Source organism: Merops nubicus, unplaced genomic scaffold (genome assembly GCF_000691845.1).
Source record: "Merops nubicus isolate BGI_N331 unplaced genomic scaffold, ASM69184v1 scaffold8424, whole genome shotgun sequence".
NCBI lineage: Eukaryota > Metazoa > Chordata > Aves > Coraciiformes > Meropidae > Merops > Merops nubicus.
The window spans coordinates 62375-79349 of record NW_008602237.1 but is presented as its reverse complement, the minus strand read 5'-3'; the positions used below and the strand labels follow the sequence as shown (position 1 = coordinate 79349).

The 16975-nt window shown below is 34.4% G+C and overlaps 1 protein-coding gene across 1 annotated transcript in view; it reads right to left on the bottom strand.

Annotated features, from left to right (window-relative positions):
- Positions 1-16975, bottom strand: part of SNX29 (sorting nexin 29) — a gene marked incomplete at its 5' end in the record, with an annotated part of 113785 nt that overhangs the window by 39029 nt on the left and 57781 nt on the right. The window contains one exon of the mRNA XM_008938282.1: positions 3148-3288. Within this exon, the coding sequence (XP_008936530.1) occupies positions 3148-3288 (141 nt within the window). The remainder of the gene's footprint in view (positions 1-3147; positions 3289-16975) is intronic.

The window sequence follows — 16975 nt, the reverse complement described above, 5'->3', positions numbered from 1 at the left end:
TCTATGTAATAATTAATACTTGATTTTATCTTTTTTAAAAATCCTCATTCAGCTGAAATTTTGCTTTCTTTTTGCATTTTCCCTGTGTCAAACTTTGCAACTTTGCATTTGAACCTAATCTCCCTGATTTCTATTCCCATAAGCAGGAAAATTACGTGTGAAAATTAACAGTTCTCCACAGGTTTTTCAACATTACTCTCTTCTAGTGAAGTTCCTTCCTCAGAGCTCAATATTTTGCACAGCAAAATGGTGGTTAGCATTTAAGTGACTGCAGTAGTGGGTCTAGGTCATTCTGTAGAACATGGTGTCCTCTTTGAGGGAACCTCAAAAGATAAGACTGAACACCAAACATAGTGCTGGTATCAAGGGAGGGATCAGTTACAGCAAAACCCTCTTTCAATGCCACTAACATTTAGAATCAGCATATCACTTTCATTAGCCTCACAGTACCAAACAATGTATTGAAGATATGCAATGAATAACATCATCCAGGTACAGACCTGAAGGATATAACATATCAACATTTTCCAAAAGCTGTAAAATAGTAATTTTTAGGCTTTTACATGTGAAGGACTGTGTTCTACCAATACATTATTTGGGCATCTAGTAACACCGAGGATTTGCAAAGGATTTGGAAACCACAGACTGATGTAAACTGAATAGAGATACTATTGTTAGCAGAAGTTAGCTACTGAAACAACTGTTTAGGCACTGATTTAAGATTATATTGATTAATTGAGACATGGGAAGACAGATGCCATTTCCAAGAGAGACCCACAGATAATCCCAAGACATTCTCACATGAATTAAGTTTACATTTAATTTTTAAACCTTCCATTGACTTCAACTTGTTCTATCATGGAAAGGAAAGTCATCTCAAGGCCACCAACATGTTTCAGTCAATCACACAGGCCAATGTGTTCCAAGGTGCTACTAGTTTTGCTGGATCTACAGGGTAGCTGTTCTTGAAGCATAATCCACCATACTGCACAAGCCCATGCAATATTCCTAAATGTAATACATACTATGACATGGTACAGACACCACTAAGAGGACAAACATTTACCTACACAATGTGCTGTGGAAATAGGCTGTGTGATAATCAACTCCTGCAAAGCTGATGTGAAAGTGCCACTTGGTCACTTGTAAGCTATTTACAACAGGAAGCCAGAAGTATAATGACTTTTCAATTCTTACTATACAGCTGGCTTATCATCATAGGAGTCTTTTAAGAGTGCAATGGATGGCACCCATTTCTTACTGTAAATAAAAGAGATTTTTTCTGAGAAAATCTCAGAAAATCTCTGACAAAAAGCGACCATGAGTTTATGCACAATTAAGGTAGAATTTTAGCCCAAAACTAAAGCACTGAAAGCACAAGAGATGCAAATTTTTAAATTAGTTGCTCAACTGTTAATATTGTATGCATCAATTGTGCAACTGAAGTTGTAATTCAATTAGTATTTAAAGTAATTAAGGATGAAAGGCGATAAAAAAAAAGCTTAAAAGAAGGCTTTTGTAATTCACTGAGGTGGCTGATTTTCCATCACTTCAAAAAAGGAGAATTAGTTATGTAACAAAGAAGAAATATATTGTTCCTATTACAAAAGTCTCCACTAAAAATTAAATTAAAGACGCATGATCTTCTAATATATGAAAAGAAGCACAAAAGCTTTCATAAGTACTTTCACTTACTAGGTTAGTAAGCAATGAACAACTATATTAAATCTGGGCTTTATGCCAGGCAAAAAGACCCAGAGATGTTACTGATAAATCCCACATATATTTCTATCACTACTACCACCACTTGTTTCAGGATAATGTGCATTACTACTCATCATTTCATATCACATGTGCCAAGCTTACCTACTCATCTTTAAGGAACACTTCAGAAATCACTTCAGAAGTCAGATCAGAGTTACTATCTTTTAAACATCCACAATCCATTTTCACTGACATCTGAATGGCACTAAGGAATGTATAATATTTTTTTCTACATGTTTTTGAAATTTTTGCATTCCTTCATATGAATTAGTAATGATGATTTTTTTTTCTATCATATACAAAATTGCAACAGATATAATTAGCATGATTCTGGCATTTTAGTGATAAATGTACTAATGCAGTCTCAGGCCAAATACAATGTCATGAAGATCCTTGAGTATTTTAGTCATTATGTCAGCTTTCTTATGATGACTACATTGATCACTTTGGTTGGTGTTACTTAGATATTTGATACAAGGACTCAGTTTAAAAAATAAGAAATAAAAAGAGAAACTCCCATATAAGAGAGTTTAAAAATTTGATCAATATCAGGAATGCTGATTTAAGCACCCAGCAGTTTAGTCATAAGTCACATTTTTAGTCATATGCATGATTTAAATCTCAAATATTTTATTTGTGATAGTTAAATTTTTCAGATCACTCCTACACTGTAAAGAAAAATTATTTTGATCAACTCTCAAGCCTTACTGGATTTGTGATGTATACTGCAACATGTATTTAAGCTTTTGAACATTTTGAAGCTTGGGTGATTAAGGCCTAAACTACGTAAGACTACATATTTACTACACACATACTACTATCTTTACTGTATGTGTTGCAAAATCCCTATATGATAGGAAGAAGCAGAAATTCCCATTTTAAAACAGGAGAGCTAAGACACAAAGACACATATTATGGGAATTAAGCACCCAAATGCCTTTAAAAAGCTGGTTCAAAGAATTTGAAACAAGTTTGTTAACAGTACAGAAAGTCTAAGGAATTTAGACTGGTACTTTTTTAAATTTACAGAAATATTTTATTAGTGACCAGTGTTCATTGGTGGCATTTATTGAAAAGAATGGAGTAGAGATTACATTTTACATATACCTCATCCAGTACTTTTTTGGGGGGGTTGTGCATTTTTCTACTATGTATGTCATCAGTATTTCACTTAATAAAAAGCTTTATTTCAGTGAGTGGAAAAATGAATGCAGTAACTGCATTACCAGTAAATCTGCAGCTGATGATGGCAAAGTCTGTATAATAAATAGCAGATACTGTTTATCAGGGGTAAAAAATACTTACTATAGTCACCTCTTTTTGTTCATGTGTGGATGCGAAAGGTTTCTTCCCTAACCCTTACTGATACCATGAGTTAAGTACCTTGTTTCCAATGGCCTTCTTTGGTGGAAAGTTAAAAGTCCTCACTTGCTGGTATTTATTCTGCAATTTATGATGCAAGCTCCTGAACTCTGCGTATCTTCGATAAACGTTCCATTCATCATCCTTTATCCTAATATAAACCTGCAACACACAGACATGGAAGGTAGTCATTTAAAGACAAACCATTGAACTAATATACCTCCTTCACTCTTTAAAGCTTCATGGCTCAATGCTTTCACATGCATGATGCAATGGTAGAGACATTCCAGGATCACTTATCCATAGATACTTCTCTTATATTTGCAGTTGTATAGGTCATGAATCTTATCTTCTTCCTTCTTCACTCTCTTTTCTCTCATTACTGCATTAATCAAGACCAACATAGCTTGCTCATTTTAACACAACGCTGTGGCAACCACTTTCTGTTACCATTGTTTCCAGCATATTCTACAAGCCAGTGACCAAAGGAAAAAATAATTTAATACCACTATAAAGCTGATTTCTATGTACTCAGCACAGTTTTTCAACTTTGCAAATTGGCTTTGCAGCATTAGAATTGCAAAACAATTTTATTGACAATATGAAACTTAATATACTTTCTAAAAAAAATGACATTGAAAACTAAACTAGAAATTTTATTGTTTGGAAAATAAACAGAGTTCATTCTTTCTGCTTGTATAGGGCATTAAGTATAATTTAACACAGCTGTAGTTTTTGTGATTCTGGTTTTCTTTGCCACTCTATTTCATGAGCATACTACCAATTATACGCTAAACACTCATGTTCTCTGGGAAAATTTCATGCAGAAGTAAAATATACTTACAGAGAGCTGAGACTTCATTCCTTACTAGGGAATAACCTTCCCTCTACAGAAATGAACCCATGGTTTAAAAGAATGCTGAAGTAGCACAATTCAGAAACTATAAACCAAGCATAAAACTCAAGATCCAGACTGACCTTTTCCTTGGCTTCTGTGAAATCTGTAGTTCATTCATTCTCATGTGTGTGTTAATAATCTCAGCAATTTTGTATAACAAATTAAGCTGGAAAAGTACTGTCTTGCTTCTCAAATAAGAAACAGTCATTTAGCAAGTAGTAAGGCAACCATCAGGAGAATGCCAATGTAAAAAAACAACACCAACAACCATCACACAAAGAGTGGGCAGTAGCAATTGTATTTTTGTGAATATTATTAAAAAAAAAAAATAATTTGGATTTTGATATGGCCAATCCCAACACTGAATTGTGATTTTCCTGATGACTGAAACATGAATATGGTCCTTCTCCTCTAGATTTGCCACTTGTCAGAAAAAAAACAATATTTTACTAAGGACTCATGGTATTTCAGAGATCCAATGATGTCAAGTAAATGTTTTCTCCCACAAAAGCAGCTTATGCTCCCTTCCTTTAAGGTCCTGGTCTTTAAGAAGACAGTCTATTTACACAGACACCTAGTTTCTCAAATTTATAGGAAGATTCTGTTTTGCAACAGAATACTATATACCATGCAAATGCCATGCAACTTCTGCCAAATTATAATATTTCACTATAGAAAGTGTTAATACATTCATAATATTGGATTCAACTGAAAAAAAAGCAGATTTTTTTGTTATTATTGTACTTGACCATGTTGCACCATGATGACAAGAAATGAATACTATAATTCCAAAATAAGCACATTTAAGAATACAGGAGATTCAGGGTATTGTGTGAATTACAAATGCATATGTACACAAAAAGTCAACTAGTTTTCCCCAAGAAGAATTCAGATAGTGTAATGATGGGACTACTACAAGTCTGCAGGAAGTATTCAGACTTCTTTTTCATTTTGAAAATAAAGTCAAGATAAACATCTACAAGAGCATCTATTTTAACAATTTAGTACACCTCAGAAGGAAAATGAAGGGAAATATGAAACACAGGTATTTTGCATAATTTCAATAAAATTGATTTAATGTAGCAAAAACTATATTAAATATTCTTTATTCACCCAGCTCTAAACTGTCTTGCTGCCTATTTTTTCTTCAACAAGCATATTATTTAAGTTTTTGTATACACTCCCAAGATCTATGTTTCTGCTTCCCTATGGGGCATGTGCGACAATAAAAAAGCTTAAATTATTTTAAACCAAGTTATTTAATAGGGAAATCCTAATCTAACTAAGCAGTTATCTTTGCACATGTGATTTGGTGAATCACACAGTTCAATATTATCTGTTAAGGTGTAACCCCTAGTTAACTAATTAGAGAAGCCAGCACACCATAATTGAAATTAAGGACTGCAAAAACATAGATCAATTTCTTAGATAAAACTTCAAAGACCTTCTTCCTGTTCCTCTATTTACATAGATACTGTTTTCTTTTAGACAGTTTTCAGTTTTCAGAAATGAAAATGCAACGTTTGGAGCCCTGTGCCATATTGAATTTATTGACAATCATATAATAGAGTATGAATGGCATATTAAATTTCATAATGTAGTACACGTTTAAAGCTCTATTATCTCAACAGGGAATACCATTCACAAGCCAAGGTATTTCAAGACACTTGATGCAAATTCTGTTGGGAAATCAAACAAAGTAAATCCTGAATATAAAACTGCCTGGGTTTACTCTAGTCTAGTCACGTAAGGCTAGAAGTTAAAGTCCCTGTGAGTCCATGTCCCATTCAAGAGGCAAGAAAAATGGCATAAGGGGAGAGAATAATGCTAACAGAAGGTGAGCAGTGAAATTCTACTAAACCACATGCAAAATTCAGTGGCACAAAATACAAGAGAACTTAAGGGCAGCTCAGGTGCAGAACGCTTCAAAGGATGTAAGAAATACTGGGAAAGTTTGTAAAGAATCAGCCCTGTGTAGGACAAGGTCATAGTTTTTCCTCAGAAGCATGAAAAAAAAATTGACAGGCAGTATAAGGAATGTAAAAAAAGACACATCTACACCAAGGAAACTACTGTGACATATGGTACCTAGCTATCCATTATCAGGGGGAAAGGAGAGAAAAAAAAGTTAAACAAAAAAAAAAAAAAAATCGGGTGTGAGAGAAAACCTATTATTTCTGCATTACTGTATTTCTACCTTCCTTCCTCTCACTAACAGAAAAGGGTTTTCTGGAGATCCTCTTGTTGCACATGCCTTTCAAATCAGTGTCCAAGCATGTGAAAACAAAAAATTAGCAACTGGTTTGGTAGAGAAAATCCAGAAAGCATGAATACAAACACACAACATGCAAATACACAGTGTTATTTTTTGAGTGTTAACTCAGCTAAGCTTGACTCATTTAAAAGCAAATATAAAGACAGCTTTCACAACACTTTAAATTGTTCTGGAGTACCACTGGTCGATGGTTTTACTGTGACAATTAATTACTCGGTACAGCAGGGAAAAGGAAAGCAGGCGTGAACAATTACAGATGGTTTAATTTTTTGCTAGAGTTCTGTTCCTGGTAGAGAAGCTATAAAATGTTTCTGTAAGATGAGAATACTTGTTTCAGATACAGGACTATCTGCTTAGATAGAACAGATTAAGATTTAAAAAGATGAGAAAATTAATAATCAAACCCACTCATGCTAACTGAACATATATACCTTAAGCATATTGCTAGCACTCAGCAGGATAAACTGATGAACGAGACACTTCTTAAATGGATTTTATGTGTCTTCTAAGACTGACAACTTGAACATTGCAGGGGGATGGGAGAAGATACAGGAAAGGAGATGCTATGTCCTTAACTTTGCCTCTTTTTTTTTCTTCCCTGTAGAGAGGACAATGCAAGCTTGGAACAAATAAGAAATTACATAGAACAGACTGCTCCTCTGACTGCCAATGTTCATACCCTCGTTCTAACACTGTTGGATTAGAAAAGCCAACAAAAATTATGCAAGGAGATGATAAAGTTCAAACTGAAAGAATTTGAAATTTTTTTAAGTTCAGTTCAAACCCTTCTCATTTAATCTTAAATGACCAACTTAAGGAACTATGTATTGTACTAATCATAATACAATCATAATTTGATACCAAGTCCAAACAGAAACACTTGTAATGTTGTCAAATTATCTCCTAAACTACTAAAAATATCTTCTAAAATACATTAGTCCTACTGTCATCCACACTATCTTTTACGAATCTTAACAATAAGGCTAATTTCTTTTTCATTGTTAGAAAAAGTAATCTATTAAGCAGCATAAAAAGACATCATCTTCTGCTACAGCTAACAGAGTGAATATCAAGCACAAGACAGGGACTTTAAAAGTCCAGTTCAGAATTACTGATGGAGAGCTGGAAGTAGTAAGAGGAGACAAGTCTTAGCTGCATTAAAAGTTTCCAACTGCCTAACCCAGTTTATCATTTTCACTACATCCCCAGTAAGTTTCCCATACAAAAAATCAACAAACCCACAAAAAAAAAAAAGAAAAAAAAAGAACAAACCAACCAAAACAACCCCCACAACACTTCTCTGTTAAATTTCCTTATAATAAAAAGGCGAGAAGAAACACAAGAGAAACAATTTCAGTTCTCTGAACTACAAAGCAAAACCTGTTAACATAAAAAATGTATCTACTACTTCTCTACATTTATTGAGTTTGGCATTACAGATATTATAAAAGCCTGGAATATTCATTGTATCAACTCCCAAGTAATTACTAACTTAAAATTTGGTTAAATTAATCATAAGATACTACGATACTTTCGTATAACCCATGATATTTCAAAAAACTCAAAACTGACAGTACTTTTGTACGGTATTTCTAAAGTAATCTAAGAAAAATCACTGAGCAGTCTTTCTGTGGAAAGAAGAAAAGGCATTTATTTTCACCAGTGGAGCAGACATGTCTTGGGATAAGCTTCTATATCTGCTACTTGCTGTGTTCCTCAAATATTGTTTATGATGATAATAACATTTAAAAATTCTTAAAACTAACCCAACATTAACTTATATCTTTATTATTCATGAATGCTAAAAAGGTTTTGATCAAAATTTTCATTTTAAGAAATAATTGTTTTCAAGGGATTGAAACTACCTTTTCTTCCTATTTCATAGTGTGCTTTTCTGAGGGGAGTGATGTATGTCAACTTATTTAGGAAACTTCCATCAAAATTGTTTCTGCACTCAAAACATATAGAAGTAAAAAGCATGACTCAAAAGGGGATATATATAGCAAAACAGGAAGAACCAGTTACATTTCTTGGCTTCACTTCAAGATAATTACATTCTGTTTAGAATATAAATTCAAGCTGAATTCTCCGAAGTTACCTTAGCTGTGTGAGAAATGAATACAAATGCAAGTTGTATTTTGACACAGCTGCAGGGCTGCATGTATGGTTAAGTTCTCTCTTTGAAAATGATCCAATTTAAGAATTTCTGCATAATAAAAACCAAACGGAACAATGAAAATTTTCAGCTGTGATATGAGCTTGTTTTTGTGTGCCTGTGTACAGAGACATAATAGGAATTAAAGTGAACAAGCTTTTATCTCAGTAAGACCGTTTTATCTGCTTGCAGAAAGATTACAAATACTGTAGCACATTTTGTTATGTTAAATCTTCAACTTTTTTATATTTATACTATAAAAATGAACAATACAGTGTCAAATATGAGAGAATGCACGTCAAACCATGAATGCTAAAAACAGCTAATGTTCTACTAAACAGAAAAATATAATGCATTTTTGGTCTATCCACTCAATTACATACATGCAGGATTATGTTCACTGTGTTTCTATAGTCACAATTTTGTTTCTGATCACCAAAAGAGCACTAAAGTGACTAGACACTAAAGAACAAAAGCAGTGTCTACACTTTTGCTGGCTGCAATCAATATCTTTTTTATTTTTAATACAAATCAGCACAGAAGATTTCACTCAATAACATAATTAGCTTCTTTTGATGGTGAGATACTATTTAGTGTGCCCAGAATAATTAACACCATTTTACAAATGTGCACTTTGAACTCACATAGTCATTGCAATGCATGACAACCACTGCAGTGAAGTGAGTTTCTGCAGAAGAGAATACAGTTAAAATGACAGAAATGCTGGCTTTTTCTTCATATAGAGTATTTTGGGGTGCTCTGGACAGAGAATGGAAGATATCTCACCAATCAGCCTGTAAATAAGGTAACTATTATTTATTCTAGATATTTATTGGATAGAAATATTTTTTTCTTAAGTAGATATTAAATAATTTAAAAAGTGAAATTCTACTTCTATTTTCCTAGTATTTTTTGCATCCAGATTAGTATTCCCATAAGAACATCCATGTGTCAAGTTGTATTATGGTTTCCTTCAAAATTATAAAAGTCTCCAAGGACAATCTCATTTTTGTAAACTTCCTCCATCCCATCTATTCAGAAATTTTTCTCCTTTACCTACTTTTATGCTTCTCTGACACATCCTCAGGTTCAGTTATAGAAAAAGTGGGATACTCAACCTTTTTGGCTTATATACCCTCAAACCACCCTCTTTCAGAATGCCCTGAGCCATATTTTTCTCTCAAATTGTTGCCATCATTCTAGGCCATCTTTTTCTCTACTTGCCCCAAGCTGCTCTGAGATGGAATATGATTAGAAGACTATTTCTTTCTTCTTTTTGCTTGCTTAGTGCTGCAGCTGCTAAAGTAATCCAATTCTTCATATACAAGGGAAATGAAACTGAAACTTGGGTTTAATTTTTGTCATTTGCTGCCTACTTTGCAACTATTTGAACTGTCTGTCATTGTCTGTCATTAAGACTTCCAGCCTTGATGAAATACTAAGGCTATGCTGGCTCATGTATAAATTAAAGGTCAACAGTCACATCTGGCAGATCTCAGACTGTGCTTTCACTGTTTCACCTCTCACCCAAAGAATCTGGTGGGCACTCTCCCCCTCAAAAGCTACGGAGTATTGAGAATTGTTCTCCTCTACCTCATTCATATAGCATTTCTGTGAAAATTACTCACTCCACGCAGAAGCATTCAGGTACAGTCAATAGCCCCTTTGTATGAAGGTATGCTGCTCTTCCTTCACAGAGGAAGTACAGAGAAAAAAGCAGACTATTGTTTAAAGTAATATAAAAATAAATATTCTTAAAATAGGTATCCGTCAAGTAAGCAAGGTTAGTTGACTTACAGTAAGACTGAAGAGAGTCAAAGGAATAAAAAAAGCTGTAAGAAAAGAACATTTATTGATAATAAGCTTAGAAGAGTCCTATTCATATGAAAATAGCAACAGTCTTGTCTGATTAGCATGTTTATCTTTAATCTTATTTGGTATAATCTAAAATGTTGACTGCTTTGCAAACAAGGCAGATTTGCAAGTAGCCATTTAAATACTGATATCACTTTAAGAATCATGAAATCTTGGTTTCATTATCTTAAGTGTCAGCCCTTGGTAATTACAGCAACAAAAGGCATGACTAATGCCATTTGCTGTACACTTCATGGGGAAGTGGAATCCATACGTGTGCGGAAAATAACAAGATAATCTACAGTTCAGAAATATGATAAAATCGTATTATTGCAATAATCCTCTTGCTTCACAGGCACTAAAGAAACTGCAACTAACCATCACCATCTAGAGGTAAAATGTAAATGTAAAAAATTTTTATTCTGATCTGGATCCTCTCTCTACCCCTGTGAATATACTAGATATGAGATTATTTTCTAATGGTAGGCTGACTGAGCAACATCTCTCTCACAAAAAAGATTGACAAAAAAAAGATGGGCATCAAACTGCACAGATCACAAACACAAGTCATCAGAAAGCAACTAGTTCACTAGAGAAGATGTGATGCTTATAAAAGCAGAATTTTGCCAGCATGACCCTGACTTTACAAAGTCATCTAATATTTAAATTGCCTGTTTAAAGGACTAGGCTTTCTTAACCTTTACTTTATACAAAATATATTAGTTTCTTCATATGTGGCAAGGTCCTTTTCTGCTTATAACTACTCAGTTTACGACTTACTAACAGCCATCACAAGAGATTAAACCTCTGAAGTTCATTTTGGACTGAAAGTGGGTACCTGTAGCTCTTCTAATGTTCTGGCTAGAAGATACTGTTCTGACAATCTAGTCACAGCTAGATTATCAGCCCAGATAATTTCATCCAGTAATGTCTGATTAACCCTTAAGATTCGTTGATTCATAATAAGGGCATCAACTGGTCCTCTAGTTAATCTTTCTACCCAGGTGCAGAATGAATTATACTAGTTATCTGTCAGCACTAATGAATGGCAAGACAATAGTCAAGATACAAACCTGAAGCAAAACAAAGCTCAGCAAGTATAAAAAGAGGGAATGTGCTTCTGAAAACATTAGAATGATCTTGCCATGCATATAAGATAAATACTAGTGGAATGAATACCTAATCACACCTATTATTTTCATTTTGGAACTAAATTAGTCATTCTTAGCATAGCATTACAAACAAGGGCAACTCACGTTTAGTTAATCCTATACCTTGACCTCCCAAGTTTCTTCCACTATACTGTTAGTGCAAGGCACACTGACTTCAAGAGTTCAGAAAATTCTTTGGTGAATTATGAAATGTACTTTATTCAGGTCACTTAAATATGAACAAAAGGTATAGAGATATTTGTCGAGAAAAGTTGCCTATCTTCCAAAATATTCTGTCCAAGGTTTTCTTGAGTAAGAAGTCACATCTTTGTGTTTGGACTGATTTTTTTTTCAATTGAATTAGCTTGATTATTTGCTAGACCGGTGTAAACTTTCAGAATTCAAAAGCTCTGCAGCAAGGTGTCTTGCATCCTAATTTTACGTTGTGGAGAAAACCACTGTCATGCACTCATTTTGAAACTGCAAGCCGGTAGTTTCCATGGATGCTCCTATTTGCATTTTGAAACAGTTAAAAATCTCTCCATGTCTTTCATGATTTGAAAGATTGATATTGTATCCCCCTCTGTGTTTTCTTTCTTGCAGGCTGAGAATTTCTAATATGCTCCTTAAATGAGAAAGCTTCACTTCTTACCCATATTCTTTCTAGTGCTGATATATTTCTTTGGAGAGGACTAAACTGCACACAGATAAGACTGATATTATACACAACAGAACAGAGATTTCTGGGTTTCTATCCCATTCCTAATGATTTCTAACAACTTGGGTTTCAGACTTCCTTAAACCCTTTTAAAAATTGTGTCAGATTAGCTACTTTAAAATCTTCTGTTACTCAAGCCATAAGTTATTCATCAGTCAGTTTTCAACTATTTCACCCCTGAATTCTTGGTGAACTCATGTGGAGATTTATTCTTTATTTGTTCAATAAAGTCTTATCCTGGTATTTAATTTAAAACAGATCATCTGCTATTTCTCCACAAGGAATAATCCTGAATGGGAATACCCCATAACAGCTCCTTGGTGAAGAGAGTTTTTAAAACGTGCACTTTTCTGTTACTCTCTTAAGTTCTCTCACCTTCTTCTTCAGCTTGAATATTTGTCCCACTGACTTTAGCAAGTTGCCTCTTCCTGACATGTACAAACTGACCATCAAGTGAAATGGCCCAGAGATACATAATTTCAAAGCAGACAAGGTTAACAAAGTGGCTCATAACAGCAGCACAATGTCTTTAGCTTTCTAATAATAGAAAATGCAGAAGAAATCAGTTCATTTTAGAAATACATTTACATTAACTGAATTTTGAAAAGAATGGTCAAGGTCCCTGCCCTTTTGTAAGATCTTCCTTTGGCAGCAACATCTTACCTTAATAGTATTAGGCATACAATGTAATTTTCAGGCAGGCTAAGCATCTTAAAGGTTAATTTTCAATTGGCTTTAAGTACAATCTTTTCTAAAAATCACACTTACCCAAAGTTTCAAACTTTGTTTGTTCCAGTTTGCACACTTTAGCTTTCTCCACAGTTCACCTGACATCTTTTTAACTAGTACAACCAGGAGTCAGTTCTTACATCTCAAGTTATGGTTACTCAAGCACTCACAGAGAAATCTGAACTTCAAAAGATGTTGGTAGTGATCCAAATAATATCAATGTCCTGCAGTATTGCTACTTTCATTTATATTGATACATTACAAGCAATCTCTCATGTAGCTTATACAAAGAGTTATACATGCATTTTCATTTTCTGCCACTGGAGAAATAAACGATAAAGTGGCAAAAATAATGTTTATTATGAGTAAGAGGACTCTCAGAAATTAGCTCAGTCATTTACCCTAATTGTGATTCCCAGTCCTTGTCTGTTTATCACATACTGGTAGCCTGGTAAATATCCTCTTCCACAATTTCAACACTGAATCAAATTCCCTGTAATCAGGAGCACATGTTTTGGCAGAGATTTAACAAGATAAATGCATAGTGCTGTTATTGAGGCTATTCTGAAGTTTTACAAATTAATGCTTTCCTGGTAGCTCTAAAATGCAGAATATACATTCAACAAGCACATAACTACATATTTGATCAGAGATGTGGCAATCACTTCAAATGTTTCATGATAGTGCTATGCTTCAGAGTGTATGTCTGTTTAGGAAGATTTCTTGGTTTCATGTGCACAGTGGCATAAAACAAAGCTGTTTCCCAGACAGATGCTCTTCCCAGTCATACTCGTGTTACTGAGAACAAAAACTGGAAGGCATGCAACCAGTGTATTCTTCCATAAGTAAAGATTTCAGCAGGTACCAAGATCAAAGTTTAATACAACCTATAGAAGATTTAGGTCACTTATACAGGTAACTCTTGCTCACTTTTAAAAAAAATATTAAAAGACAAAGTTGAGCAAATGCACAACTGGTCACCAGAGGAATTCTATGCTAGTCTGTGCTGTCCTATAATTAAAAACAAACTAACCACAGACACTCTATGTCTGTTCTTCATGGATACTTCTAACTTTTCACATTATGTATGTCCCATAAACTGCTAGTGTAAATAGATAATGAATAGAGCATATTCAGAACTTGTACATTTTCCAAACACATATAATAATAAAAAGAATTTTGCACTATGCACTACTTATGCACAATTATTTATGCACTATTAAACACTATGGATGTCCATCATTGAGTATATCTTGTAGAACTCAATAAAATTTTCAAAATTGTCTTTTTGTAAATCTAGAATGCTATTTTGCTTCCTTTTTTCCCCTTTCTCCAGAGGCTTAACCTTCAATCATAAGTTCTTTGTTTTCCATTCATGATGAATAATGGATGAAATCCATTAAAACCCACACTGTACCACCACAACGTATTTTCTAAGAATGCCATGTCAACCATAAATACAAATAAGGTGCAAAAGCATAATAATAAAACCTAAGTTTTGTCCAAGTCACCATAGCTAGGCCCTTAGGCAAAGCACACTGAGAGCAACCTCTAACCCCCCACTCATCTCAGCACATTTTAGATAAAGCCTTGAGCATCTCAGAACTTAAAAAGCTTAGTTTATCTCAATATTTTTCCTATTGAAAAAGAATGTGCAGAACTTCTATAGTATATATTAATTCTGCCTACTTTCCAGGCTTTCGTGATGCCATTTGTCCAGTCCCATACAGTCAAACTGCATGAAAAGTATTGAACACCTTAGTAACTAAGTTTCATATTGTTACAAGTAAAATCTAAAAGAAATGAAACTCTTCAAACAATGTTTTTTATAGAGTTCTAATACACCTATATGAAAAGCACTTCATTACTTAGAAAGAAAAAAAAAAATTGCACACTAGATAGCAACCTTGTAAATAAACTGTTTCTGGTTCATGTCTTATTAGGAACAACACTCTGAAAACTCTAAGTAAAAAAGTAAGTTTAAAACTAAAAAAGGATAATGTTTTCTCATTCAACCAAAGAGAATTCAACTGTAAAAGCAAATAATAAAACTAAAATTGCTGGTAAAAATGCAACTATTTGCAACACACGGAAATTCTCCATGATCTTCTTTCAAACAGATATGTGCTCATGTGCTTTTCTTTCATTTCTTCTTAGGTTTTTTTCCTGGCCATTTAACCACTCAGAATCTCCAAACTGTTTGTTTTTGTTTTTGTTTTTTTTTTAAAAAAGGCCTCCCTGTGCAGGAAAATACTGTTACTACTGAATCTAAGAAACTTTAAGAGCATACACAGGCAGTTTTCTTCCCATTCCTTCATCTATCACAGCACCTCCTCTCACTGTAGAGCTGTATATAGCTAAACTCTCTGGTCATCCACAAGAAGTTGTGACAATTTTTTGTTCATATTTCTCAATAACCAACCAAATGAGGAAGAAAACTTGTGTGAGCAACAAACCACCAGTAAATACAGCTGAGAAAGCTATAGTTTTAAGTTTAAACTTTTCTGTGTAAATTGTCAATAAGTAGTAAAGTTTTTTCTTTTACAATTAGCCTCCCACTGCAACAACTCACACCCAGGATGTGATAATTGGAAATGATGCTAACTTTTCACTTTTCATATTTTTTTAATATGAAAGAAACATGGAACTGTGTTCACTGCATCCACGTAAGTTTTCCTGACTATCAGGAAAAGATAAGCTCAACTACTGGGTCATATTTCCCCTCTTCTGTCTTTCACGTAACAGCAGATATCAGCAACATTAAAAAGACACAAAATTAGTGCATCCAGAGAGTACTATAACATGTTATTTCTCACCATCATGAACAAGTGTGCCAAGCAGAAACTGCACTTAAAGAGATATTCACTGGATGACTTCATTTTAATCTGTACTGCAGATATAACTCAAAAAAAAAAAAAAAAAGGTCAGGCAATTCAAGTGTTGTTGCAAACAGAAGATGTCATTGTTCAAACACCAAATATTTTTCTGGAATTATCTTCTTTTGTACTTATCTGCCAGAAACTCAAAATCGCTATGCAGCTTCAGAAGGAAAAAAAATAACCACTAAACATGAAGTGGAACATTCTGGGGTACATCATATTCCAGCTTTTGCTTATCAATAGTCTAGATGTAAAAATGCTTAAGGGAAGGCTGAACTTTGAAAACTCAAAGCTTTGTAGGCAGTACATGACAGGTACCCCTTAATATTACCCTTTGCTGCTCATCTATATGGACAGCAACATCAATTCTAAAGACTACTAGCAAATCAGAGGTGTCTAAACAGCACTGGAGAGAAGGATGAACTGCACAGGGGCCCAGCTGGTCTTCTAGATCCTGCCAGTGGGGGAAAAGGCAGGTGGATCCCATGGATCAATATGTGCTTGCACAGCAGGTGCCACCAACAGATTTGGCTCTTAACAGTCATGGGACTAAGGATCTCTAATGATCAAGGACTGCTGGGAGATGTGGTGAAGAAATGGTGGATGGGCTGGAAAGCAAACGGTGCATGGTGACAGGAACAAGAGAAGCCTAAGAAATGACACAGCAGGATGAAAATAATAGAGCAATCTAGGAAACAATCAGAAAAAAACAGAGCTCCTCTAGTGGTCACAGAACTGCAACATCATCAGAGTAACAGAGGTGTTGGGGTAGGATTTAGATGTTTCTAAGAACTTCTGCATTAGTGGAGTGGTGTCTGGGCTTGAGAATGTGTAGCTAGTACCAGCAGAGTGGAGGAATATGTGAGAGCCAGAAAGACAGAACTAACCAACTTGTCAACAAGTTAAGTTTCCACAAAGATCTATGCACCTGAATTTGACTGATTATTCAATGCTTTTGAACCAAATACTAACTGTTCAGTATTGTTAGCTTTCTTTCCACTAGCTAAAGTCTTATTTTTCATTGTCTTTTACTGGCCAAAAGGTCAGTCTTTTCCTGCATTTTTCAGCTATCTGCCAACATTCCATCAATGACTCAAAATTCTACAAAAATCATTCAGAGTGAGAGGAATGTTAAAAATCTTCAGAAGTCTTGTTCAGAGCTAAGTACAGCTGACTGAAACAAAAGTGGA